Source organism: Pelodiscus sinensis, chromosome 6 (assembly GCF_049634645.1).
Source record: "Pelodiscus sinensis isolate JC-2024 chromosome 6, ASM4963464v1, whole genome shotgun sequence".
Classification (NCBI taxonomy): Eukaryota; Metazoa; Chordata; order Testudines; family Trionychidae; genus Pelodiscus; species Pelodiscus sinensis.
In genome coordinates, this window is record NC_134716.1 from 11,422,206 (window position 1) to 11,449,283 (window position 27,078).

At 44.3% G+C, this 27,078-nt stretch overlaps 2 protein-coding genes across 3 annotated transcripts in view; one reads left to right on the forward strand and one right to left on the reverse strand.

Moving 5' to 3' along the window:
* The window catches only part of RIGI (RNA sensor RIG-I), a 38,269-nt gene extending 27,562 nt beyond the window's left edge, over positions 1–10,707 (forward strand). The window contains exons 13-18 of the mRNA XM_006123090.4: positions 1,299–1,447; positions 1,873–1,963; positions 2,687–2,857; positions 4,929–5,080; positions 6,624–6,770; positions 8,447–10,707. Of these exons, the coding sequence (XP_006123152.2) occupies positions 1,299–1,447; positions 1,873–1,963; positions 2,687–2,857; positions 4,929–5,080; positions 6,624–6,770; positions 8,447–8,755 (1,019 nt within the window). The 3' untranslated portion in view covers positions 8,756–10,707. The remainder of the gene's footprint in view (positions 1–1,298; positions 1,448–1,872; positions 1,964–2,686; positions 2,858–4,928; positions 5,081–6,623; positions 6,771–8,446) is intronic.
* Positions 9,940–27,078, reverse strand: part of ACO1 (aconitase 1) — a 52,915-nt gene continuing 35,776 nt past the window's right edge. For both annotated transcript variants that reach the window (XM_075931450.1, XM_075931451.1), the window contains 10 exons: positions 22,959–23,094; positions 21,528–21,612; positions 18,697–18,853; positions 18,038–18,162; positions 17,246–17,350; positions 16,698–16,840; positions 15,128–15,275; positions 13,448–13,570; positions 11,961–12,146; positions 9,940–10,648 (listed from right to left, as the gene is read on the reverse strand). In XM_075931450.1, coding sequence (XP_075787565.1) covers positions 10,535–10,648; positions 11,961–12,146; positions 13,448–13,570; positions 15,128–15,275; positions 16,698–16,840; positions 17,246–17,350; positions 18,038–18,162; positions 18,697–18,853; positions 21,528–21,612; positions 22,959–23,094 — 1,322 coding nt within the window. In that variant the 3' untranslated portion in view covers positions 9,940–10,534. The remainder of the gene's footprint in view (positions 10,649–11,960; positions 12,147–13,447; positions 13,571–15,127; positions 15,276–16,697; positions 16,841–17,245; positions 17,351–18,037; positions 18,163–18,696; positions 18,854–21,527; positions 21,613–22,958; positions 23,095–27,078) is intronic.

Here is a 27,078-nt window from a genome sequence, read left to right on the forward strand (position 1 = left end):
GAAATAAACTTGCTGTCAGCTATTGCAGAGTCTGTCTCCTATGTGGGCCCGTCACTCTCACTTTCTTGCTGTGTTATGTGAGAGCTGCGGGGGAGGGGGCAATCTCCAGTGCTAGCAAAGGAGGGAGGAGTAGGGATGGGACATGTGCTGCACTCCATGCTAGTTGGGCTTGTACTTCCCCAGCTCTCCTGGCAATATTACAGCAATGCCTCCAGGAGCTGGGATGCTCACCCCCTTCTTGAGCTGCGGTTTAATGCCACAGGGTAGCCTGTGCATTGAATTTGGAGAACAGCTGAGTAAGAAATGAAGCGTTCAGAATCCGGCTCTGATCCTGCAGCTCTGCAGACTAATTCCTGTTGAGATCTGTGTGTCAGATGCGGGATCTGTCTGCACAGAGACAATAGGAGGATAGCCCCGCTCCAAGGTTGTAGATTGATGCTTACTGGTAGCTGGTTAGCCAGGGCTTGGTGAGGTTGGAGCAGCCTTCTGCCCGCAATGGTCTGGTTAAACATATTGGCTGTGTCTAGACTGCATCCCTTTTCCGTAAATCCCCCCGCTTCATTGGCGTAAACATGGCTGCCGCTTTTTTCCGTCTCGGAGCTTTGCCGGAAAAAAGCGCCCGTCTAGACGGGGATCTTGTGGAAAATAAAGCCTTTTCTGAAAGATCCCTTATTCCTTATTTTAAGAGGAATAAGGGATCTTTCGGAAAAGGCTTTATTTTCCGAAAGATCCACGTCTAGACTGGCGCTTTTTTCCGGCAAAGCTCCAAGATGGAAAAAAGCAGCAGCCATGTTCATGCAAATGAAGCGGGGGGGATTTAAATCCCCGCTTCATTTGCAATTGCGATGTGTCTAATTTGCATCCCTTTTACGGAAAAGGGATGGTCTAGACACAGCCATTCTGGTTAAACAGAATTTTACATCCCTGCCTTGGAGCATGTCTACATGGCAAACCAGGGTACTTGACATTCACAGCCTGGTAGAGCCAGCAGAACCAATATTAGTCTTTAAAAGAGCCAATTTTTAAAAGCAGTTTTTGATTCAGATGCCTGCTCAGAGGGTATGCTGCTGTGATTTCAGATTCAGAATGCAAGTGATTCAGAAATGGCTCGATAGGGACTCGCTTAAATGTGTACACTTTTTGGGTGGTTTTTTTTAGGAAGGCAGTCGAGAATCTTTGAAGAAGTTCAGTGCAAGGGACAGTCCCTTGACACTCGGCAGCTAGATGTGGGTCTGAATGCCATTCGCTGGAACAGAGGATGCTCGCTGTGATCTGAGGAGATCCGTGTTTTCTTCCAGCTAAACAACAGGAACTGAAAGCAGCCTCAGAAGACGAGCTGAGTGAGAATCCCAAACTGGAGGAGCTCACCTTCATCCTGGATGAAGAATATCGCCTAAATCCAGAGACCCGAACGATTCTCTTTGTTAAAACCAGAGCTCTAGTGGCTGTAAGGCCTTCTCTCCTCAACACTACGAAAAGAGGCAGCTAGAAAATAAATCCGGGGGGAGCATGCTTAGCCTGTTTTTCTTGCCAGACAAAATGCTGTTAATTAAGTTTTCTTTACCCATCTTGAGATCTGTTTAACTGGTGGGGGCCATTAGGAGAGGATCCCCTTGTCACAGCCTAATGTGACACTATTTTAATGTAATTTAGATGGAACGTGAGTATGTGACGCCAGGCGTTACAGCTAATGGCTGCTGCTCTTCAGACTGGCTGCAGAGGAAGGCTTTAGTTTAGGCCTACCAGTATGGCTACAGGGAAACCATATTGATACACATGGGCTGCACTTATTGCACATGCCAGGGGCTCTTTGTATCCCTTTCTGTGGCCAAGAGCTTGGAGAGCGTTACTAACAGGTGTCTTTCTTTCCAGGCTTTGAAGAAATGGATTGATGAAAATCCTGCCCTCAGCTACCTGAAACCAGATACATTAACGGGGCGTAGCAAACGAAATGAGCAGACAGGTATGGGAGTTTGCACTGAGGGAAGGGAATTGTATGTTCCCAAATCACATTATTGCATCATCTTGGTATTCACTTTCCATATTCCAGGACAAGTCAACGAGTAACTCCCCAAGCTAATACTACAATTCCTGCATCAATACTAGGGAGGGATCTAAAATGTATAGGAGACTTTAACACCCAGATGGGACTCCTGCTTTTCCTGCCAGAATCTGTGGTTAAAGTGCTAAGTGCATTAGCAACAATATTTTGCTCTGCAATTCTGCTAGATAAAAAAAATAAAAATCCTTCATCCTCTCTCTTAATTCTAGCAATGCAATGGGTGTTCTCTGTTCAGAGGTAAACAAACATTTAAAAATGTGACTGTACCAAACAGAATAAATCTGACAGTTTGCCAACCTCTGAGTGCTTCCCCTGATCCAGGGAACAAGGATCTCATTAAAACAAATCTGTTAAGGACAGCTTCAAATACTTGTGGAAGTGTAAAAGAACGTTGCTTGCTCAAGCAATTCAGTGTGACGCTTTCACAAGAATCTCCCCATTAGATATGGTATGGCACGGCTTTCGAGTAATTTAGGAGTAAGCTTTATATCTTGATTGGTGGTGTTTTTTCTCCAGAGTCTTCATAGCAGACAGACTGACTTTTGCTACTGACTGCAAGGGTAATGTAGATATTATTTGATTTCAGTATCTCTCAGTGCATTGTATTCTAACTTTGCATTGTAGGCATGACACTCTCCAATCAAAAGGGTGTACTGGACTCATTCAGATCCAACGGAGACAGTAAGATACTAATAGCTACAGCGGTTGCCGATGAAGGGATTGATATTGCTCAGTGCAACCTGGTCCTCCTTTATGAATACTCTGGCAATGTCACCAAAATGATCCAAGTCCGAGGTATGAGACACTGGAACTTAAAACTATTCTGTGAACATGGTATAGGTTTAGAAAATACCCCAGTCAGCCCCTCTGGTTGGCAGTCATCTTTACTTAGTGTATTTATCTTACTCTTATTTCTCAATATTACTTTGTGTTTCTAGATGAACGTAGGTTCAAGACAAGTCTTGATGTAAGTTTGTCATAGGATAGAGTCGTCATTTATAAAGTGGTGTGTATGTGTAAGTAAATTATACACATCACATAATGCACGCCACATATGATAGTGCTCCACTTTCAAGGAACATCACTTAAGCACGCATTTGTGCATGCAGATATGCACAGAATAATAATATAACCCCACATGCAATTCGAGGTGTTGCAAAATATGCCCCCATAGAGAAATCAGAAGAAATTCCATTCTGCTTGCATAGTTATTTGGCCCTTGTACTCAGTGCTGTGCACAGAGGCACAATCTGTCCTTAAACTTGTATATAACAGAGTGCCATCAGGTGTATTGTTGGAAGCATGGCTTGAATCTGGGACTCATGGACTTAAAAAATGAGTGTCAACTGCCTGAGCTAAAAGAATGTCGTGCTCATAAAATGAGTCATTCAACCTCTAAAGGGGGCTAGAGGACCTTACTCTAACTGTGGAAACAAGCAGCAGTCCTGTGGCACCTTAGAGACTAACAAATACATCATGAGCTTTTGTGGGTAAAACCCACTTCATCAGATGAGCTAGCCTTTATATGTGGGTTACACTTTCAGCTACAAAAGGGGAAAATGGTGCTAAATTACCCACCTTTCTTTAACAATCCTCTGCAGTATTTAATTTTGTCACCAGAGCTATGAAATTCAATACTGCTGTGAAATGGTTATTCTATTAATTGTAATTGATCTTTCATTGAGTGAGCTCCTGGCATGTGGCATTTGTATCAGACACTCAGGGCATGTCTACACAGCAGGGCCAAAGCTGAAATAAGCTATGCAACTTAGGCTACGCAATTAACGTAGCTGAAGTTGAAATTGCTTATTTCAGCTTTTGGAACTGTCCACGCAACAGGAGCTCCAAGGTGGAACACTCTTCCTCCGACTTCCCTTACTCCTCGGGGTTACAGGAGTTGGAGTAAGAAGCCATCCAATGTCGAAATAACTGCTTGTAGTGTAGATGCAGGCTATATTATTTAGGAATAATACCAATTATTCCGAAATAACACGGTTGTATAGACGTACCCTGAGGGTCCTGGTTTTAGTATTTATTTTTGTATTAAATAATTACTTCAAAATTAGAGGTTTAAAGTGTTAAAGGAAAAAGATTTCACTTGCTGCTAGTGCTGTTGTAAATACCTGCAAAAGAAGTTGGGTATATTAGCTCCACTTAAAATTAGTTTTGGAACTTGAGCTGAATGTGGGAAATAGCTGGTTCTAACAAAGCCCCTTTGTAAAATTATAGGATAACATGGCAAATCCTATATAGTAGTAATAGTCTGTATCATCATAGAGCCACAGACCAGTTGAGATCAGGGCTTCATTATGCTGGGTATTGAGAAAATACACAGTGAAGAGATAAACCTTCCTCTAATGGTATTTCCTCTTGTCACAATCAGTTTTCAGTTGCTAAATTTGTATTGGTTTTGGTGGTAACCCAACAATAGGACAGAAGAACATTCCTCACTTAGCCTTACAGATTTTTCTAAAAGAAACCAGTGAGACAAAAGGCCCAGGTTGCTGGCTATAACATATGACTGAATCACCCTTAAAGGTTTCGTGCATCAGTGTGTAACACTGAAGAGAGAACACGCACAAAATAAGGTGTGATCTTTGTAACTTCAAAATTTCATGGAGTAAGTGTGGTTGTGTTGAAGATGCTAGTTTAGACAGAGGGCCTGGCCTAATGAACTTGAACTGGGAGCCTTTTCTAAGCATGCTTCAATGTGGGGATAGGTAAGGGACACAAGAAGAGCCCTGCAGAAGTGTAACGCTCCCAGTGTCACCATGCCCACTGAGACACCTGCTCTGTGACACAGCCTGTCTGCTGTTTTGCTCTGTTCTCTGTAGATGGTTCTAAAAGGGCTAATTGTCACCCGCAGGCCGTGGAAGGGCAAAAGACAGCAAATGCATCCTTGTGACCAGCAAAAGCGAAGTGGTTGAGAATGAGAGAAACAATATTTATCGGGAGGAGATGATGAACCAAGCCATTGAGCAGTTGCAGGAGTGGGATGAGGATCGGTTTGCAAGGAAGGTAGGTCCACTCGCATTCTGTATTGATTCTGTCACGTGAGAGACAGACCCTAACCTGGGCCGTGTCACAGGGCTATCTCAGCTGCACCGAGGATTCACTCGGGATAAAATTCTCCCTATGAACAGAGCACAAGGTCTGTGTGCCAGGTAAGGCCTTGTGCTCAACCAGTGCACCAGGAAGGGATAAATACCCCCAGTATGTGCTAATCCATTGTGTAGTATTTCTGGGTGCTGTTTCACCCCAATGGTAGCTGCAGATCACCAGATCAAAGTGGGTATTAGAGCCATCTATTTGCACTTTTATGGACTATTGCATTAGTGCACAATTGGACACTTATGTGGCAGGTGTTCAATATGGTAAATGATCATTTCTTCTTGGAGCTGTGAGTGGGCTTAATAGCACTGAAACAATTTCTAACTATTGATGACAGAAACCAGATAAAGCCCAATTAGTTTTTGTGTCCACATTGGGTTATCTGATTTATGTTCTGGACTATTCCAGACTTGCTCTGAGTTTACAGTAGCAATGTCCTGTTTCAGTTGCAGTGGCCTCTGGCTACTGAGTGCACAGCTCCCTGAAGCAGTGGATTCTGGGGAGACTTAAAAGGATCGTTGGTGAGCAGCTTGGGACTGTAGAAGGATGCCTCTTTGAATAATTTGCTTGATTATGTCAGGTCCCCTCAATCCACCCAAGTACTGGAATGGTGGTTAGGCTCACTGTAAGCCAGTCTAATCCTGACAATATTTGACCTGGGCGTTACAAATATGCTGGGAGTATCATCCACTGCTTAGAACAGAAAGTCCCCACTGTGGAGATCACCCTCCTTCACAGATTGTGCCAGTAGCAGCCTCGGGGCAAGACTCTTGACACCAGCTAATCAGCAAAGCTCCATCGATTTCCACACCAAAATTCACTTTGGCTCCCACAGTATTTCAGCTACCACAGAGGTGAGAAGCAGCAGCTGTCTAGTACTGTCAGTGAAGTAACATCACTTTACAGCTGCTGAGGAGCGGAGCTTGGAGATCGCATTGCATTGTGATGTCACATCCCTGAGGCTCTGTTAAGATCTGCAAAAACCTTAATCTCTCCTCAACAGGCTCAAAAGTGATTTGTCCCCAAGCCCCCCCTGCTCCCAAGGTTTTCAGTCACCAGCCGAGACAGGTGCGGGCTTCGTATTTCTGCTAGAAAGAGACTTTGTTCAAGAACTGGGTGTCAGGTTGCCCGTCACACATGTATCTTCTACTTCTATATCCATTCATGTGTGTGGGGATAACTGGGGTTAGCAATTCTGCAGAGAACAGGGGTGGTTCCTTTGGCCAGAGTTATTAAGCTTGAGAGACTGAGTCTCATTTTCATCAGGAGCAGTAGAGAGGACCTAGAATTCCACCATGACCTCCATTTTCGAGACCAGACCTATAGCTGGTGTAAATCAGCATAGCTCCATTGACTTCACTAGAGCTACACAGATCAACATCAGTTGAGCATTTATCCCTCTGTTTCTTGGGTCATAATATCCATGTGTTCCTATGGCTTTGCTTTTTAGATAAGTAACCTACAAAACAAGGAAAAGGCAATGCGAGACTGCAGGAAGAGAGAGAAAAAACAAAAGCCGCTGGGTGGCAATAGGGAATTGCTCTGTGGGAAGTGCAAAACTTATGTTTGCAATACAGAGGACATCAGGGTTATAGCGGTAAGTGTACGTCTTCGGAAGCTGTGAATGTTATGCTTTGCAAGTAGTTTACCAGCTGTGTCTTACCAGTCCCATTTTAGTGTTACAGTGGGGGGTGGAAGTTAAAATATCAGATGGATGCAGAAGGGGACATAAATCGGATCTAGTACTAAAATTCCTCTAGTCTACCCTGTTACTGGTGGCCAGCACCATATGTTTCAATGAAAGGTGGAAGAATCAGTGTAGCATACAGTTTCATGGAACAAGGACCTGTAGGAGACATTTTTTCCTAAGCCCAATGTGTTAGTGTTTACCTCATGCACAAACAGTGGTTTATATCCTGTTTGTATGCTACTGAATGTAACTGGAGGTTCACTTCCCACATCCAGGTTAAAAAATCCTGCTAAGCTTTTTGCTGAAGATTAGTATTGAATTGATGATTTCTAGGTGTTATTTATAGGGGGATAAAAGTTAAACTCATTACCTTTCCGTTTCATTGGCTATCCCCTCGGTCCTATATTGTGACAGAGGCTATATAGGAGCGCACAATTTACTATGTCTACTATTCAATATTTTATATAGCTCGTGTCCTTTCTTTCATCTCTGCACTAACAGCAGTGATCTTCTCAAGCACTCCTAGGGAAGTCTCTCCAGACCTAATAATTTTCATTACCCAGATCTGAACCCCTTTTCTCTGGTGTGCATCTCCTGAGATGCAGGGAGCAGAAGAGAGCACACTGTTCCCAGGCAGGACGTATTACAGGGGGTCCCCGCTATAAGTTGCCCTGGCATACATCCGTTCCACACTAAAGTTGTTGACATTTGTAGGAACTGATGTGTTATAAGTCTTCCCATTCCCCCCTATACGTCCTGTGAAACACTCCCCCCAATTTGCTTAAATGGAAGTCAGCTGTGGGAAAAAATTGCCTGCTTTAAGTTGTTTTGCTATAAGTCCCAAGTTTTTTGGAACATATCTTGGACTTACAGCGAGGAGCCCCTGTATTGTTTTATAGAGCAGCGTTATTCTCTTTAGGATTTATTCTCTCTCTCATTGCTTAGGCAGTGCCCAGAGATTGCCAGCTTCCTACATGTACAAAACCAAACATCCCTGTCCTGTCCCCTCTCTGAGGCCCCACTCCCCGGCCTACTCTCACTTGCTCATTTTTACCAGGCTGGCTCAGGTTAAGATGTAGGCAGCGCCAAATTTAAAAATAAGCTCTTTAGATTCTGAATAAACTGCCCAGTTTGCATAGCTCATTCTGACAGAAGCGTTCTGTCTGGATGCACCCAACCTCTTACTGAGACTTCACCAAAGCTTGCACATTACATCTGGTTTTACAAGTTTCATGAGAGAAAGGGAATGAGTGACCTTATCTTACTTTTGTAAGGGAATTTTCTTTCCCATCGTTGCTATTGTAACTCAAGCTGTTTTGTATAGAATAAGGCCTTGTGGTTTAAACACAGTGACAGAGGTAGAATTCCCTTGGGTGTCCAACATTAGTTGGCACTTTGAAAATGCCAGTCACATGGGTAGAATACTTGTCCCAATGCTGCTGCCAAGTAGGCTATGAGGGTAAAACTTAAAGGTTTTTTTAATGAAAGGAACTCCCGTATGAAGGCAGACAAATGGAAATTTTTTAAACGCTAATAAATTTCTGGTATTAAGCTGCATCTAATAATTTGTACTGTCACTTTAGGAGTCTCACCACACAGTTGTAGATGCCCAGTTTAAGGAACGCTTTATAACGAAGCCTCACAAACGGCCAAAACGATATGGTCAATTTGAGAAGAAATGTAAAATGCACTGCCAGGATGCCAAGTGCCAGCATGACTGGGGAATCACAGTGAAGTACATGGAATTCGATGACTGTCCAGTGATCAAAATCGAAAGCTTTGTGGTGAGAGACATCACAACTGGAAAACTCTCAAATTTCCGGAGATGGAAAGATGTCGATTTTGCAATGAAGGAATTTGACACTAATGAAATGTTAGTTATTCTGTGCTAAACAGGACATCTGATTCCCTGCCATCACACAGTGTGAACTATTTCAAGATACACACAGGACTCTTCCTAACTACCTACCTTATTTGCTGAATGGGTAAACAGCAGACTTGCTTAAAGAGGTTTCTGTTCTCTCTCATTGGTAACTCAAAGTTTAAGGTGGATGAAGACTAATAATGCTCTACTCATTATTGTGCTTCATACAATAAGTGATAGATGTTTTGTCCATAATTAGTTAAAAGTACAAACAAGCAGCTTTTTTGGTCAAGCTTACCATCTAATTACCTAATGAGTCTGGCATTCTTAAATAAGAAGGAGTAAACACTTTGTCACCTCCTATAGACAAGAGTGAGCACTTCCTACTTTGTATTCTGGCTGCATGCTTTGTTAAGTCTTCTCCTTTACAAAACAGTTTATGGAAAAACCAGTTTCCTGTGTAATCAAACTGCCAATGGTTAAACATTTAGCTATTTGCATGTATTTTGCACTGATTCGCTTTGTTGCCCTTTTTGCAGACCATGGAGCCAGAACACATTACATATTAAATTCAATTATCTTGCTTCAGAACTGCTTGTGTGGTTTGCCTCCAGCCTTCATTTATGCTAGGTTGTAGAACTGTTTGCAGACAAAATATAAAGTAAATTGTTTAATCGTCTGTTTCCATTGCTACATCATTATTTTCCTGCTCTAGGGTTTCAGAAAGTTCCCATTTATAAGAGCCCATGTGGTCACTCTACTTACCTCTGTTAAACTGCAATTAGAAACTGTACTACAGTAAAGCACACTATGGAACTTTTTGTGCATGCTACCCTTCCATAAAGACAAGCACAAAGATTTTCTAATTCAAATAAGCAGGAGGTCAGAGGAAGTGATCACAACAATTTCTCATCGTGCTTTGAGTCTGATTCCCTCCCCTCCATCCTCTTTAATCAGACTTACTAGGAATGTTAAATTGTTATCTATATAATACTCATAATGGCAGGTTAAGAGAAATTAAGAACCAAAATGCATCTTTAAAGAGCCACAAACAATATTCCTTTTGCACTATTAGCATGAAAACTACTGCAGTAGTTACTACTTACCTGTAATTTTTGGTAGATAGGATGTTTATCACTGTGAAAAACCATAAACTGTACTTCTCAAATATACTCAGGCCTTCCTCAGGAAGATAAAAGGAAAGTCCAATGCTTTGATCAAACTTTTTTGAAAATAGATTTAATCTCTTAGAAATTTGTCCCTCAATGGTCCACTGTCACAACAGAAATTTAATGCTTAGAGAAGATATTCTTAAAGGAAGAGCATTCACAGTGTAGTTAGAGCCAAGCAATTTACTAATTTCAGCATTAGCCCCTCTCAGGGGATTCTGATCAAATCCTATTTAAATAGAGGAAATAAGGGGGGGGTTAAACATCCGTGCCAGTTTTCAGGAAACTGAAATGAGTACAGTGCTGTGTCTGGCTGATGACAGGTGTCAGTCAAACACACCTTGTATACAAATTGTTTGGGCAGTGTGTACAGCTCCTTCTGCATCAACCCATACTAGAATAGTTAATCTAGCCACCATACCAAAAAAAGTACTTAATTGGGAATAATTAATGATTGTGTCATAAAACTGAAAGCGTTCTACCTGTGTAAACAAGCCCCCCCCCCCCCCGGGTTATACAGTCCACAAGGAGACAACTGATTTTGTGGTTTAGACTTTTAAGTTCCACAAGTATTCAATGTTCTCTTGTGGCCATCAGAGGCAGGTTTCTAACTGGGCATTTGCTTGCTGTTGCTTTAATTAGGATGCCATTTTACGGATCATGTAGTTCAGGATGCCCCCATTGCGGAAGTACGTGAGCTCCACATCAGTGTCAAATCTCATGGTGGCTTGGAAAGTTTTGCCAGTATCCAGCTGTGGGGATTAGAGAGAGAACAGCAGTGTCAGTTCTGCTATCTGAATGACTGAATTCTGTAAGTATTCCCAGTGCAACAGGATCTGCTAGTGAAATGCAGGTTATTTCCCACATTCCACTATAAGCCACTCTTGCTTTAGCACTGACAAACATCAACAACCAGCAATGTGCAGAAGTGGCAGAGTCACTTCAGTGGTCTACCTAGTGCAGTATCTTAGCTGCCTGGAGTTGGAGCCAGATATGAAACCTCAGTAACTTGGCTAGGAATAAATCCCCACATACAATTTCTACCACATTCTAGTCATTAAGGGTTTACGTATGCCTGGAAGCACAAAAGCTTGTGTCCCTTCAAATGGTTCTTAACTGTGCTTTATTATCTAAATACAACTATTTACTGAAGCCAAGAATTTAGAAACAATGTGGTAAAAACAGTCATTCCATTCACTTTTTTTGCAGCCTCATTTTCTTGCTTGTTACTGGCAACAAAGGGGGACAAGAAAAAAGATCAGTTATGAAAGGGTTAATTTTTAATCACGGTTTCTATACTAAAAGCCGTCCCTTTCCAGGAAGTGCACGCATTTTGAGAGAGCTACATTAAGAATTGATATTTGTAGTTCTTAGCTTACAGTACTTTAAGCAGTCTCTTTACCCACAACTCCTTAAACATAACTAGATTTACTAATTTGAACACAGTGCAAAGGCAAAATGGTGGGGACCATCTAAAAACATACTCCCCATCATCTGTTTGGACCTAGCATATGCTTACAGTTGAGTTGTATGTTGCTACTACAGTGCGCTGAGTGTTGCTCAACCCATATGCATTGCATACTTTGTACAAGTCAAACTTAAGATTCAGTGGACTACATCAGTGTTGATTAGCTGCATGAAAGAGTTGCTGGATTTCCTCCTTTGCCACAATCTCTGTACAAAGGTGTCACCCACTCAACAAAATTTACAAATAGCAGGGGCTGGACCAACAATACTGGAAGGTTAGACTAAAGACGTGAAAGGTTAACTGGTGGGGGCCGGAGCAGCTCCTGCCCATGGGGGCCTGCCGTTAACAGGAGGTTGCTCCACAGGCTGAAACAGCCTCTGTCCATAACAGGCCTGGGTGCCCCGCAGGTAGGAATTGCTCCGGCCTGGCTGAAGCAGCTCCTGACTATTATGACAGGGGGAGCTGGGATCATCAGGCCCCCTGCCAGCTCCCCCTTTAACCAATTTAAACAGGATTTTACATCCCTGGGGAAGAAGGACATGGGGCTGCTAATTCAATGGTGCTTTTGAAAATCCAACCTTTGTGATTCTGATTACCTTGATCTGGACATTCATCCCTGGTGCAAGTTCTTCAGGAATGACAATTGTGTAACGTTCCCGTCCTGTGAGACCTAGACGCTCAGCATCCTCTCCAGGCAAGTACTGCAGGGGAATCACTCCCATTCCTACCAGGTTACTGCGGTGGATGCGTTCATAGCTCTCGGCCAGGACAGCTTTGATTCCCTGGGAAATGCAGAGTCTGCATTAGAACAGTCTCTCTACAGGCGGGCAGGAAAGTTCTCCTTATTAGCAGACAGTGGAGCCACAGGCAGAGAGAAAAAAAAATTGGCATGTTGTCTTTTAGGGTACGTCTAGACTACAGGCTTCTGTCGACAGAAGTTTTGTTGACAGATACTGTCGACAAAGCTTCTGTCAACAGCGTCTAGACTACATTCAGTTCTGTCGACAAAGCAAGCTGCTGTGTAGACGCAAAGGACAGTTTACATGCAGTAACACCTTCTGTCGACAGAAGGCGTTATGCCTCGTAAAATGAGGTTTACCAGCGTCGACAAAACTGAAGTCAGCAGAAGTGTAGACGCAGGTATAGTTTTGTCGACAAAAGTGGACTTTTGTCGACAAAACCATGTAGTCTAGACACACCCAAGCAGGCTCAGAAGGCAGCTGTTCTGTGGATAAATGTTTGTTTATATTATGCTTGTGTGTCCCTTACTATTGATTTCATAGAGCACAGCAATCCCAAATAACACCCCATTTAAATAGAAACTTGTATTCAAACCCAGCCTTGTGGGAAATGAACCAACAGCCCAACCTACTCCATTGTCGCAAAGGACAAGTTCCCGTTTATGGCAGCGGGATCAGAACTCTTTCCAGTAATGCACCAGGTGCATTTCAATAGAATATAGGTGCCCCCTCGCCACCACCAGCCTCTGGCTGTGAGGTGCCAGACACCCAGGGAACAGAGTCCTTGGACCACAGGATGTTCAGTCCACATAAAAGAGTGACCATTACAAGCTCTACCCCTTTTTTGTTGGAAGGGTCCTGTGCAAACCAGCCTCTGAGTACAAAGCAATTGTACTCAAGTTTAGGAGAACAGTGTGCACCTCCTGTTGAGTACAACCTATTGCTGTTGGTTGGCATGACTTGTGGGTGGGCTTGGACTGCTCAGCTGTACACTATTGCTTCTGAAATAGCAAGTCCTGTTTAAGAGCATGAAAAACTTAGCTATTCACTGGGTAAGAATAAATTTCCTTAGGAGGGATAACCGGCTTCCCAAGCACAGAGCTCTGCCTATGGGCTATACAATGGCTCCTAGCAAGGACTCTGGTGTGCACATGGCACCTGCTTCCCTCTGCTGGTTATTAACACTTGGAGGGAGTCAGACACACGCTTTGGAATATTCCCTCAATTTACACTCTTCACCCTCCAGGGGGCGTCTGGGCACAGGCTGCTCTGCCTTGTTGTGAACCCTCAGGCTGCTTCTAGCATCTCCCCTCCCCACCTTCATTTATTACAGAGCCACTCACCAGTAGAAAAGGGCCCTTCGCTGCCCAGTCCCGGGAGCTTCCAGAGCCATACTCCTTACCCGTCAGCACAATCAGGGGGTGGCCTTCCTGCTTGTACCTCTCAGCAGCATCAAACACGTCCAGCTGGAAGGAAGCGCAGACATATTAGGTTCTTGTGGTGTAGGAAGTGAAGAGCCCTACTGCTCCCATGTCTACCAGGAAGGTGCCCTAAGACCTTCACACACTTTCTTCCATAATCACAAACGTACAAAACTGCCGTTCGGCAGAGAGCCTATGACACAAGGGAAGTGTGCGTTGGTCAGAATGGGGGTGATACCGATGTAGTTCAAGACCACTCGAAATAGCTCTTTCAAGTCACTTAATACAGTGTCCAATCCCAACATAGCTACCTCTTCCTATACCTACAGGATCACTTGTGCACCCCACCCTGCTTTATACTGGGTGGTCTCTCGCCACAGGTGCTACGGTCAGAGCTGAAATAGCCAATAGTAATGGAAGAGGTATTTTGTATGTGGGAATGACAGCAGGCAAGGACTGCATCTCTACACACATGCCATTAGATTTCTCTCTCGAGTTCTGTCTGTCTTTAATGATCTCTAGCAACACACAGGCTACGTCTACATATTAGCATCCCTTTTCCAGAAAGGGATGCTAATGAGACGAGTCGCAATTGCAAATCCGTGGGGGATTTAAATATCCCCCACGGCATTTGCATTTACATGGCTGCCGCTTTTTTCCGGCTTGGGGATAAGCTGGAGAAAAGCGCCAGTCTAGACGCAATTCTACGGAAAATAAGCCCTTTTCCAGAGGATTTCTTATTTCTACTTGAAATTAGGAATAAGAAATCCTCTGGAAAAGGGCTTATTTTCCGGAGAATCATGTCTAGACTGGCGCTTTTCTCTGGCTTATCCCCAAGCCGGAAAAAAGCGGCAGCCATGTAAATGCAAATGTTGCGGGGGATATTTAAATCCCCTGCGGATTTGCAAATGCGACTCGTCTCATTAGCATCCCTTTTCCGGAAAGGGATGCCAATGTAGACGTAGCCACATTGAGCTAGCTATAGCTACATAACTTCTTTGTATATTGATACAAGAGACCTCAGAGTTATGAACGGATTGGTGAGTTACACCTCATTTGGAATCAGAAGCATGCCATCAGGAAGCAGTAAAGATTAAAAACCAAAATTCAGTACAGCCTTAGCCAACACTACTGAAACAATAAAAGGGAAAGTTACCGCTTTGACAAGCGTGGAAACAGTTTCCTTCCTTTGTTTCATTTAAAAATAGGATGGTTAAAAGCAGCATTTTTCTCCTCCAAAGTCAAGTTTAAGAGTAAGAAGTCAATGTTTAGTTGTAAATTTTTCTAAGAACATTGAGTTGTTCAGAGTTACAAAGAACTTCCATTCCAAAGTGTTCATAACTCAGATTCCAGTGCATACATATTGCTACATACAACGTACAGACCATCAATATAGATGTGTTCTCTAGAAAGCTCATATTTTAGAGAGCCAGAGTCTCAAGCTGGTGTAAGTCAACATAGCTCCAGTGTAGTCGCTGGAGTTACATCAGCTGATGCTAGCTAAGGATCTGAGCCAAGGACCTTAAACCAAAAATAACTATTGCAGGTTAAGTCACTCTGCCCAGGTAGGCAGCCCCAGTGTGGATCAAGCAGTGTACTCACTGTTTCTCCAGATGGGAAGTGGATGGTCTGGGGTGCCTGCTTATTGATGAATTTGTTTAACAAGCGAATGTTTGCAAATGTCCCTCTGACCATGACAGCATCGTTACCTCTGCGGGAGCCATAAGAGTTGAACTCCCTGGGAGTCAAGCTATTAGAAAAAAAGACACTGGTGTTTATTTTTAAGCTGAAGTGGCTGCATAAATCCAACGTGCAGCAGCATCTATGATGCTCGAACCAGCCATCTTGTCAATGTTGTTTGTCTGAAAGCTCTATCCTAGCACTCACGGGGTCCCCAGATCTTCATTACTTCTATATCAACACCTCTCTCGCCAGCCCCTGGAACATGGACCTAGGCAAAGAGGCTACCAATGCACTATTACCCAAGCACCATGCACCACAGATGCTATAACAACAGAAGCCAGGTTGTGGTTAGCTTCCAGAACCACTAGCACTCTCCTCAGATCAGCTGCTACTTAATCACCATCATTGATCACTTCCATTGCTATAGCAGCTGGGTCTCCAACCAGTGCCCCTTATTCCAGGCACTGTTTGAATCAGTAGAACAGAGACTGTTCTTGGGCTCTTTGGGGCAAGAACTTTGAGGGAGGAGGGAGGTAAGGCAGGTCTAGGTGGGAATATTAAGTTATACATGACCCCTTCCAACGGAGCCAGTAACAGACGCAGAGCACAGAGCTGGGTTGTTTGAACTGGGATACAGCCAAAGTGCGACTTGAACACATTACATTAGTTTTGCAACTTGTGCATGGGACTTTAGACTTTTAGCCCAATTGACATCAATGGGACTTGTGCCCATGATGCAAGAATGATTTGCATTCAGTAACCTCTGGTGCATTAAAACCTGTTGAAAGGCTTGTGTTATAAAACATATTTTTAAAAAAAAATCATTGTGTGTAAATTTCAGAAACAAAGAAGGACTAGGGACTGACACGATGTGCGAAACAGAATGGAGAGCCCAGCTTGAGACACAATTTCAACACTAACCCAAAGGCTGGCAGACAAAACCACAGACCTCTCAGAGAACAGCAAGGCAAGAGGGCAGTGTGCTCAAGCCTGTGCCAGCTGCACTGACCAAGAAGGAAGATCTGAACTCGAGCTTCCATAGTCCAAGGTGTCCTGGTTTGACCAATGGAGTCCCATACAAGAGAGGAAATGAGTTTAGGGTTAAAGTTTGGTACTAATGAAAATTCTGCAAGTTTTGCTGTTGACACCAATGGAACCAAGATTTGGCTGGATTATCTGGAAGAGAAATGGTTGATGCAGCTCTTACTGTAAGAGAAGCAAAAATGTCAAGGGAGGACATAAGGTGAGCATTGCTCCCTTGCCACATGATCCTTGGAAGGCAGCTGCTCCTGAGAACAGAAGGAGCCAGCTCTTTCTGAAGAGGTTCTGATCAGTACAAGGCATTGAAAACATCAGGGAAAGATGGCAAATTAATTTCAACCTTCTTACTTGTACAGCACAATCACTGAACCCCAGTGTGAGAGGGGGAAGGAGCACAACATAGGATGTGTAGGAAGGGGGGAAATATAAAGCACGTAACTTGACTTACCCTCTGCTGGTTAAATAGCGAGCAGCGGGGCTATTCCTTGCTATATTCCCAGCTGGAGAGATGTGGTCAGTTGTTACAGAATCTCCCAAATTTAAGAGCACATAGGCATCAACTATGGATTTAGGAGGCTGAAGCTCCAACGTCTACCGAAAAGACAAAATGAAAAAAAATAGTGACCAAGAATTTGCTGAGTTAGTTGAAAAGAGCAAGAGGCACTCTATAAGGTTACTAAACTGACCAGTCCAAAAAAAAAAAAAAAATCCGCCCATTCTCCAATCAAATCGCCACCCTCTGAATATTCATTACCTGTGTTGCAGGATTTTTGTTTTTTTGGAGGCTTTTTTAATCTTGGCTATTTGGGGGGAGGAGGGAGATCCCCTGGGGGACTATGAGAGCAGAATTCAGCCTGGTGGAAGTCTGAAATAACTTATCACATCTGTGGATTACTCCAGCTATACATCATTTTAACAGAACTGGGCCCTGAATTCAGTGTAACTGCCCTGGAAGTGACCAGGAAATTCTTTGGAAAGAAAAAAAAAGTGCCTTACCAGGTTCTCAAAGAAAGGAGGTGATTTAATATATGTAGATTTAAGATCCCAAGTATACAGTTTATCCGATGGAGCAGCTAAAGCATTCCAGGATTTATTTACTGTCTGAAAAACAGAAACTCGCATTACATTTTCAAAAGAATTTAAGTGACTTGGAAGTCTAAGTGACTTTTAAAAATGGGTCTCAAGCTTTTGAAAGTGTTCCCCTCCCCCCACAGTGCTTTCTTACATATCTGCTGGAAAATCTTCCTAGTATGCCATTGTGTGATTCTGTGCTATCATCTAAGTACTGAAACAACCTTCACTTCATTACAAATCGAACCTCGGTCAGACAGCTGGCCATATGTCCGGAGAATACTCTAATATTCTACGGCACTTTTCATCCAAGCATCTCAAAGCACATTCCGCAAATTCGTGAATTAAGCCTGAATACCCCTAGGAAGGCATGAAAGTACGGCAAACACATGTTTTCTTGTTTGGATATTAACATACAATGTATCTGTGCCAGCCAGAAATCCCTACAGAGATGGTAATCTCCCTTAAACAGTGTTGTCTCTCTCATCCAGCATTCTATCAGCTACAGGATTACACGAAGCAAAGCACCCTGGAACAATGCAACCACCATTTAATCTACAGGAATTTGCCAGCTATACGTCCTACTTTTAAAATTACTACTTTTAACAGGAGCATGGTAAGTGGGAAAAATATACTTCATTATCTAAATACCATCAGAAGCTATTCTTGCTGAAGTACACCCGTCAGTTAATGTGATAAACTAAGTAATTGATTCACCTCTATTTTCTGGTAGACTTCTTTAAACATCCCTGGAATGACGTATTGATGCTCAACCGCCTGGATCTCGTCTCTTGTTGGCCAGATGTCTTTTAGGAAAATTTTCTTTCCTTCTGCATTTACTCCTGTGAGAGAGCACACACCATGTGGTAACAAACATGCCCCTTGAAAAAGTGACCCAGTTTCTGTGTGCTATGTTTGTACCCCTTGTTCTCTACTGTACTCCACCCTTGGAGACTATGCTGCCTTTTTTTTCCAGCCTGGGCTAGCCTGGTAGGTGGAATCTTTGACCCAGTGGAGTGGGGTCACCTGCAGCTGTTGATGACAGTCAGGGTGAACTCTCATTAGTATTTTCTAGGTGGTCTGCCAGGAGATGCTGTGTAAAGCAAGCGTCTGCCTTGCCTAAGACTGCTGAGGCCCAACGCCCAATATTCCCAAGAAGGCATTCTCTAGATTCAGGAGATTGGTGCTATTAACACCCCTTTCTCGTGTGCACATAGTGGCCGATATCTACTTGCCTTTTATCTCACCTCGTTGAGCTCCTCACTAACCAACAAGTAAGAGATGTTTCTGCTGGACTCTGACACTCTTCACTGAGTATCAGTTAAATTTACTTTAAAACATTGGGGGATACGGGAGAAATCCCAGCAGTTTCTTACCTAAAGGTTCTTTCTCAAAGTCAATCCTTACAGTCCCTGCAATAGCATAGGCTATTACCAGTGGCGGGGAGGCCAGGTAGTTGGCACGAGTATTGGGATGGATGCGACCCTCAAAATTCCTGTTTCCGGACAACACGCCCACGGCAATGAGGTCTCCCTGCAAGACAGCGGTAGAGACAAGTCAACAAAAAGGCCTTTGGGCTCAAATGCATTGGGAATGGCTTTACAGGTGAGCTCAGAGGAAAGAGCGATGGAACAAGGCAGCTAGCAAACAGCGCTACACAGCTCAGAGCTGCATACGACAGAGCAGTTTATGTAGTTAAACAGCAAGAGCATGGTTGAATGATGGCACATGGTCTGGGTGGCCGTGACTGGCACTGACCAGAAATCATCAGGGCCTGCATTTGGCTAAGACCTCTAATACATTAAGGAAAGGGCTCTGGTGAATCATCAGCACCGCATTTTCTCTGTCCTGTATTGTCCGGAAGGTCAGATTAGAGGCTTGGACCATCTTTTTCTTCTGTGTTGGTGCAGCGCTTAGTACAATGGTCTGTAACCAGGGCTCCTAAGTGCTACTGTACTCCAAATAACAATCAAAATGGTTCTTTCTGGCACGGATATCTGGGATTGTTCTGAAAGCACATAAGTGGCCCTTGGAGGTCTTCCATCCAAACCCTGAGCCCACCCAACAGATGTGAGCCTGCAAGAGAGCTGGCTACAGACCACCACTGAATGAACTGCTGTCATTACAGTATTGCTGAATCAGAGATTCAACGTTTGGGCTGCATCCGAAGCAACACCAGCTGAGACTGCTCCACTGCCTTTTGTGGCCTGATGTTGCTTGGTATTCCCAGCAGGGAATACACAGAGGCTTATTTTGGCAGGGGAAAAAAATGTTTTACACACAGAAGTCCTCCCATAAGCTTCTTAAATATGCAAGTCAAAGACACCAAAACTACAAACAAACAAGCTCCTCAACCAAACCATCGTGAAACTGGTTAACACTAAAGGCTGCACAAAGTGGCTAAGAGATGACTTCAGAATTCCAGGGCAAAACTGCATTTTGAACAGAAAAGCACAGTAAAATAGCAAGATTACACGTAGCCCTCAGCTATTCTGAAGATTTTCCCTTCCCCCGGGGCAAGCAGAAAACCTTCTTTGTCTCTTCAAAACATGGGTCTCACTAGTCCACCCATCCCCCGTTAATATCCTTAGGTTAACAGAAAATGCAGGTAAGAAACAACAGTTTTGATCCTGCTATTGAAATTCTGAGCTTTAGCTGAGAAGAGATTGCCAGTCACACGAAAATGTCTGGTTCTGGCACAGACAGATTCCTGGGAGGAGATATTTTTAGAGACCCAGCCTCTTTTCACCTCTGATCGATTCAGGAATTTAAGCTAGAGGCCACATTCAGTCCTGGTACAGACTAGATCCAACAACCCTAAAGTTAATGGATTTGCACCCTCTTACAATGGGGTTGTATTTGGTCTGCAGTTTCTAAAGGTCAATGGGAAGACTCCGTTTTCAAAAGGTGAGTAGTGATTTTGGGTGTCCTATTTCAAGGGCCTGCTTTTCCAAGGACAGGCACACAGCACCCCGAGAAGTGAAATCAGCCCCCTTTTAAAATGGGATCTTAAGTTGACCAGCCAAAAACAAGCATCCAAACCCACTAGTCATGTTTGAAAATGTAGGCTTCTATCTCCTCAAATCCAGCTATACAGCCCCATTAAAAGGGTGTTACAAGAAGGAGGGAGAAAAATTGTTCTCCTTGGCCTCTGAGGATAGGACAAGAAGCAATGGGCTTAAACTGCAGCAAGGGAGGTTTAGGCTGGACATTAGGAAAAACTTCCTGTCGGGGTGGTGAAACACTGGAATAAATTGCCTAAGGAGGTTTTGAAATCTCCATCTCTGGAAATATTTAAGAGCAGGTTAAACAGACATCTATCAGGGATGGTCTAGACGGTGCTGGGTCCTGCCAAGAAGGTAAGGGACTGGACTCTATGACGTCTCGAGGTCCCTTCCAGTCCTAGTGTTCTATGATTTATAAACACAGGCATTTGGATGGGGGATGTTATTCCAGGGGTTGCTCTCTGTTACCTTTCTAGACCCCCGTCCATTCTTTAATTAGATAGAAATCTATTCTGGATTAAAATATGGACATCCCAACTAACGGGCATTTTCCCAGACACAAAAACATGCCTTTTATAAAGCTGCCTTCTACATCAACTTCAACGATGACGCTAGAACTTTCTACACATTCAGGTATGGCTAGACGACATGCCTCTGTCGCCAGAGGCATGTAAAATAGGCTACCCGACATAGTCAATGAAGCCGGGATTTAAATATCCCCGGCTTCATTAAAATAAAAATGGCTGCCGCGCTGAGCCGGCTCTGCTGATCATCAGCACAGCGCGAGTCAAGACGCAGAGCGGTCGACAAGGGAAGCCTCTGTCGACTGCTCCTGTAAACCATAGTGACAGAGGCATGTAGACTAGACATACCCTCAGCGACTGGTCGCCTCCTCGGCAGACAGAGCTGCCCATTCCCCACTGCCACCTGGAGGGCTGCTTGTGGAGATCAACATCCCAAGGGCTTTCTACTGCTGCACCACAGGACGCTTTAAGTAGGATCACCTGCTCTTGCTGCAGTGCACCGTTGTGTGTGCAGGGAAGGTGTTCTCAGCTGTGTTAGAATCACAGCCCTCTCCTGCACAGCCCCTTGCCAGCAAAGCCTACCTCAATCTCTTGACCGAGTGAAATAAATAAGCAATTTTGTCTCTGAAAGACCGTCCAGCATTACCTGCTACAGAAGATTTAATAGCAGCTAAGTACCTGAGTGATGGCTTCTACTACAGGATCTGGAAGAGGTCCGCTGTTCCCAATGCAGGTCATGCACCCATAACCCACCACATCAAACCTAGAGACAGTATTAAATACATTAGCTCTCATAAGATGGGTATTGATTACTTCTTGATAACGCAAACAACCTGGCAATCAAGTTGTAACACATTTCCTCCCCGTGGGAACAACACAAACTATTCAATATTTTTTTCTGCTCAGGAAAATGTCTATGATAGTGGTGTGTGTTTTTATGCGGTTTCTAAAAAAGTGTATACATAAGTGCACGATTGGTGCACCTAATTTGCACGCAAAATTGCAACAAGTACAATATGTTGCATTCAGTCATTAGTGCATGAGACTGTAACAATGCATAATGCAGAGCATGTTTGTCATCAGCCAAGACACAGAACAAACTCCTGAACTGTAAGTCTTAAGCGCGATACTATTTTAGAATACTTATGTAAAGAAATAAACCATTCCCTTGCCCAACAATAAGTCTTTAGTGCAATCAAAGGCTCCAAAAGGCCAGCTTCTCAGCTGGTACAGGTTGCACCTCCCAAAACCAGAATTCTCTGGTCCAACAACCCAGACCACGGATGTTCCTTGATCAGAGAACCCTGGTAGACTAGTGACAGGGGGGAATCCAGGAGGGGCTGGGTTGAAGCAGCAGGAAAGAGCAGGGCGGGAGCTGGCAGCAGCCCCCAGCATCTCTTGACAGCCTGCAGCACTGGGACTGGGTCGGAGCAGCCCGCAGCTGTGCAGGATCAGGCCAGCGACAGCCCATGGCAGCACAAGGCTGAGACTAGAGCCCTGGGCAGCCCGCAGCAGTGGGCTCAGAGCCTGCGGGCTGCCGCAGGGCAAGGCCCTGTACTCTTGGCAGCCTATGGCAGCGGGACCGGGGCTGGTGGTAGCCCCAGCAACCCACAGCAGCGTGGGCCGGAGCTCCAGACAGCCTGTGGAAGCAAAGCTAGAGCCCGTAGGCTGTCACAGGGCTGGGACCGGAGCCTGAGCCCTCGGCAGCCCGAGCAGGGCCAGAGCCAGCCCCAGCAACCTGCACTGCTGGAGCCCGGCAGGCAGTCCAGTCTGGGCAGGGCAGCAGCAGCGGGACTAGCAACCTCGCTGGCAGCCCGGCAGGGGCTGGAGATAGTCTCCTCCCTTCCCCACAGCTGGCAGAGTCGGGGGCTGGGGCAGCAGACCTTCTCTAGTCTGGCAAATTCCCTGGTGTGAGACTGATCCGGCATCCTCAGGATCTGACAAGAGATGTCCAGCCTGTGTCAGAGTCAGCTGAGTAAATGACAGTGCCTGGCTTACACAAAGATGTGGCCTCAGCTACGCCTTTCAAACCGTGGACTGCAAGTTCTCCAAGGACCATGGGAAACAGGCATCAATGAGCCCTGAGAATAAAAAGCAAACCCCTCTTACCCTAGCTGAGCAAGGTATGGCATGACTCCACTCTCCCTCAGGTAGTAAGTGACCACCCCGCTGCCTGGGGACAAGCTGGTTTTAATGTATGGCTTCACAGTCAGGCCAGCGTCAACAGCTTTCTTCGCAAGCAACCCTGCAAAACACAAAGAACACCTCTGATTGTCCTGGGCCATTGCACAGGCCACCTACAATGGAAAATCAAAATCCCAGACACGGCTGACATCCCACTTGAATAGGCTGAAACAGAAGGGATTTGATTTCTGGCACTGGACTGGTTTGAATCAGCAACACATGCGTAAGCTCCACGGACTTGGAGTGCTTTGACGAACTGTGGTACTGCTCTGCCTGCTTTCATTTCCAGTGGAAAGCTGTGTGCAGCTACAGACAAAGGCACATTCATATGCTTGGCAGGGTATCATCATAAGATCAGGTGCTTGATCAATAGAAGAGCTACTTCCATGCATTAGACAAGTGAAGCGGTGCCATAAAACATTCCACATGAGATGATCTGGTGAACTAGGGCTGACCTAACTACTGGTGTAAGTTCATCTGGCCTTTTGATTTAAGCCAACAATCTCCCAATGTGTATCCAATTTAAGCACATTATCTAATTGCCTTCCGAGTGTGAACCCTTCCAAGCAGTTCACATTCCATCTCTTAGGAGATCCACAATCCTTCTCCTGGGCATATTGAACTGTTTGTGGCTGGGCAGATTCAGTGCTCGTGGTATAGACTCAACAGATTCGGAGACTGAAGCCCACCGTTTGGTCACGGAACAGGTACAGCAGTTGCAGCAGCCCTGAAAGCTGTATCCCAGTGCCCGCCTCTATGTCTCCGGGGCAAGAGGACAGATCAGCGTCTCTAAAATCTATGCCCTTCTTGATGAGGCTGCTAACCAGTGGTGGCTAGTTTTTGCCGGCTGCAGTTCTTGGGCTGAATGATGCGAATCGACCCCCAAGTCATAACATTTAATGGACAAAATGTCAGGCCCAAGTGCCTAAAATTTGACTCCTAAATACAAAATAGCTCCACTTACATGAGCACTCAGTATCCAGAGACACCAATGGGAGCTGCAGGTGTTTGGTGACTGAAAATTGGGCTACACTGAGGTGCCCAGATAAGACTCTAAAAGCTTAGGTAGTTTTAAAGCCATTTAGGCATTTCAGTGCTGAGGACAGCAATGCCTAACTGATTTAGAAGCCTAAATTTTATCTGCAAAAGGCATTGAGGCATGAGTCTAAATTTACCCGATACTTAAATTCCTTTGGAAAGTGAGATTTAGGGTACATCTACACTGCACCCTTAGCTTGAAATAAGCGATGCAATTTGAGCTATGCAAATTGCGTAGCTTATTTTGAGTTAATTTTAAAATAGCGTATTTCATAATCTGGCGCAAGCTAAATGGCGCCAAATTTTGAAATAAACCGCTATTGTGAAATGTCCCTTCTTCATCAAGTAGTGTCCCCGAGGGTGCTCCACTCGAGGTGACGGGCTCGTCCCGGCGCCGCAAACCGGAGGAATATTCCTTAACAGTAGCCCCCCTACTGGACCGCGTATGCGCGTCTGCCTCTTCGCGCCTCTCTGCTGAGCCCAGTCCGGTCCTGTCAGTTTCTCTCCAACCATCCGCAGCTGCAGACGGACTTAGATAAGGCTCCCTTCTCCTCTCTGAGGAAATAATGGGTGTCCCGTCAAGATGCAGAATAGCTATTTCAGGATACTGGAAGAATCCTGAAATAGCGCCACAGTGTAGATGTAGCCTAAGGCATTGAGATATTTAGGCATTGCTGAGCTCAGTATCTTTAAAAACCTGGGCCTAAGAGCCTAACATTAGACACCCAAGTTTGAAAATGGCACATATGTAAACACACCCAGTAAAGGGTTAAAAAAACATTATTAAGGTTGCAAGTCAAGCAAGCAATCAAAAGTTAGGCAGTGACAGAATTGAGGTTGCTCGGGCAACTCATAAGTTGGCTCCTTTGTGCATAGGTCTGATGATATAATCTGTATAACTGCAGGATCACATACTATTTTCCATACGACTCTTGCTTATTCCAGGAGCACCATCCATCCCCTGCATTGAATGAAACTGCTATTCAGTATTTTGTTTTCTCCTGATTGTGCAACGTGTGGCCCCCACACCTTATTCACTGCAAACTCATTTCCTCATGGGCTCTTCTAGGGCACTCATCAATGTAATATCTGAGTTGTCTTCACACACCCCTAGATGCAGGAGAGGTATTATCTCTATTGTAAAAATGGGGACATAGAGGCAGAAAGGTATGAAGGTCAAAGTCATCCACCAATTTTGGGTGCCCACTTTGAGAGGCTAGGACCTGATTTTCCAACATACTTATTATTGCAGAACACTTTATATGTTCAAAGTACAGCTCCCATTGATTCAACTGCAGCCATTAAATGCTCAGCACTGCTATAAATCAGATCCAGGGCCTCAAGCCAGGAATGAACACCAGTTAGGGTGTGTCTACACAGCACAGTTATTTCAAAATAACAATGTGAGCACCTGCACAGCAATTCCATTATTTTGAAATAATTTCAAAATAATGGACGGTTTATTCCGACTTCTGTAAACCTCATTCCACGAGGAATAACACCACTTCTGAAACTGCTATTTCGAAATAGCTGTAGTGCGGACGTGCCACGGCTGCTATTTCAAAATAACTCCCACCCAGGGCCATTCCAAGTAATTACTCCCTAGTGCTTCTTGGAGCTCTAAATCGAGGTAGTACATCCGCATTAGGGGAGTCTGCCTCGGACTAATTTCAAGGTTTCCCTGTAGTGTAGACGTGCTATTTCAAATAAGCTATTTTGGAGATTTTCTTCTGGAATAGCTTATTCCGAAATAAGTGTGCAGTGTAGACATACTCTTAGTGACCATCTGTAAAGAGTTTGGTTCAATTGACTTGCCAAGCATCACAGGTGCTCTGTGGCAAAGGCAGGCATAGAATCCAGTTCTCAAAGGTGACAGTCAATTGCCTAAAGCATGAGACCATCCTGTTTCTTCCTGCAGCCCCTTGTCTCATTCACTACACACATTCCACACCTGTGTAACAACTAAGTGCCAAGTTTCAAGACATTCTCTTTTATTACACAGCCTGTTCCCTCTGCAGGCTCAGTACATCCTGTGCATGGAATGAGGCAGGGATCCTAGGAGCGAGGGAGAACATTTGACAACGTAATTAACGACTATCAGAATGAGAGCCAAATTAAGGTTGCTTGGGCTGAACTGTTTCAGTAAAAGCTCTTCCCCAGAACAGCAGCCGGTGGCAGACATCTAGTGTGGAAAATTTCAGCCCAAGCTCTTAAAATCTGGCAAGTTATAAGCAACTGAAAAGAGGGTCTTAAAATGAGCAACCTTAACTACAGGCATTGCTACCTGCTCGGCCAGTAATATTTGCAATTGTTTTCGATTTGGAAAACAAATAGAAGCACCACCTGGGTGCTGTATAATGTGCCAAATGCAATACTAGTGTGAATGTGCATCTTTAGTCCTGAACAACTGTGCAACTGCCCTCCCATCCCCAGATGATTGGCAGGAGCAGGGCAGTGGGGGAGGGGGTATACCTACCACCAGGCCTTGGAGCAGCTACCAGGCATGTCCAAAGTCCGGCCCGGGGGCCAATTGCGGCCCGTGTTCCGGTTTAATACGGCCCCACAGGTAATTTGGCAATATCTATCTTTTATGGCCCCCAACGAATCCATATGTATTGAGATGAATACATTGTAAAATCTCAGTTAATGTCAGTTGGTCTAAATCAGTTATAAATATATTTGGACACAACATGTATACTTGGTGTTATGTTCCTGTTCATATTTTTTGAACTTAAAAGTTGACAGACAACCTTTATTACCAATAATATGTAATGTACTTTACAATGTTCCTGACATATATTTCAGCTTCCTGGATTTTTTTTTCATCTGGCCTTCAGATATGAAAGGCAGAGTGATTTAACACCTGTTTAGATTTGTCATCCATGTGACGAAATGAAAAGTATGCCATTTGCAGTAAACTTTGCATAAAATAGTTAATTTGCATTTAATTTTAATGGTTCAAAGAATGTCAGGCAAAATGGTCGGCCCTCACGCATGTTCACTTCAT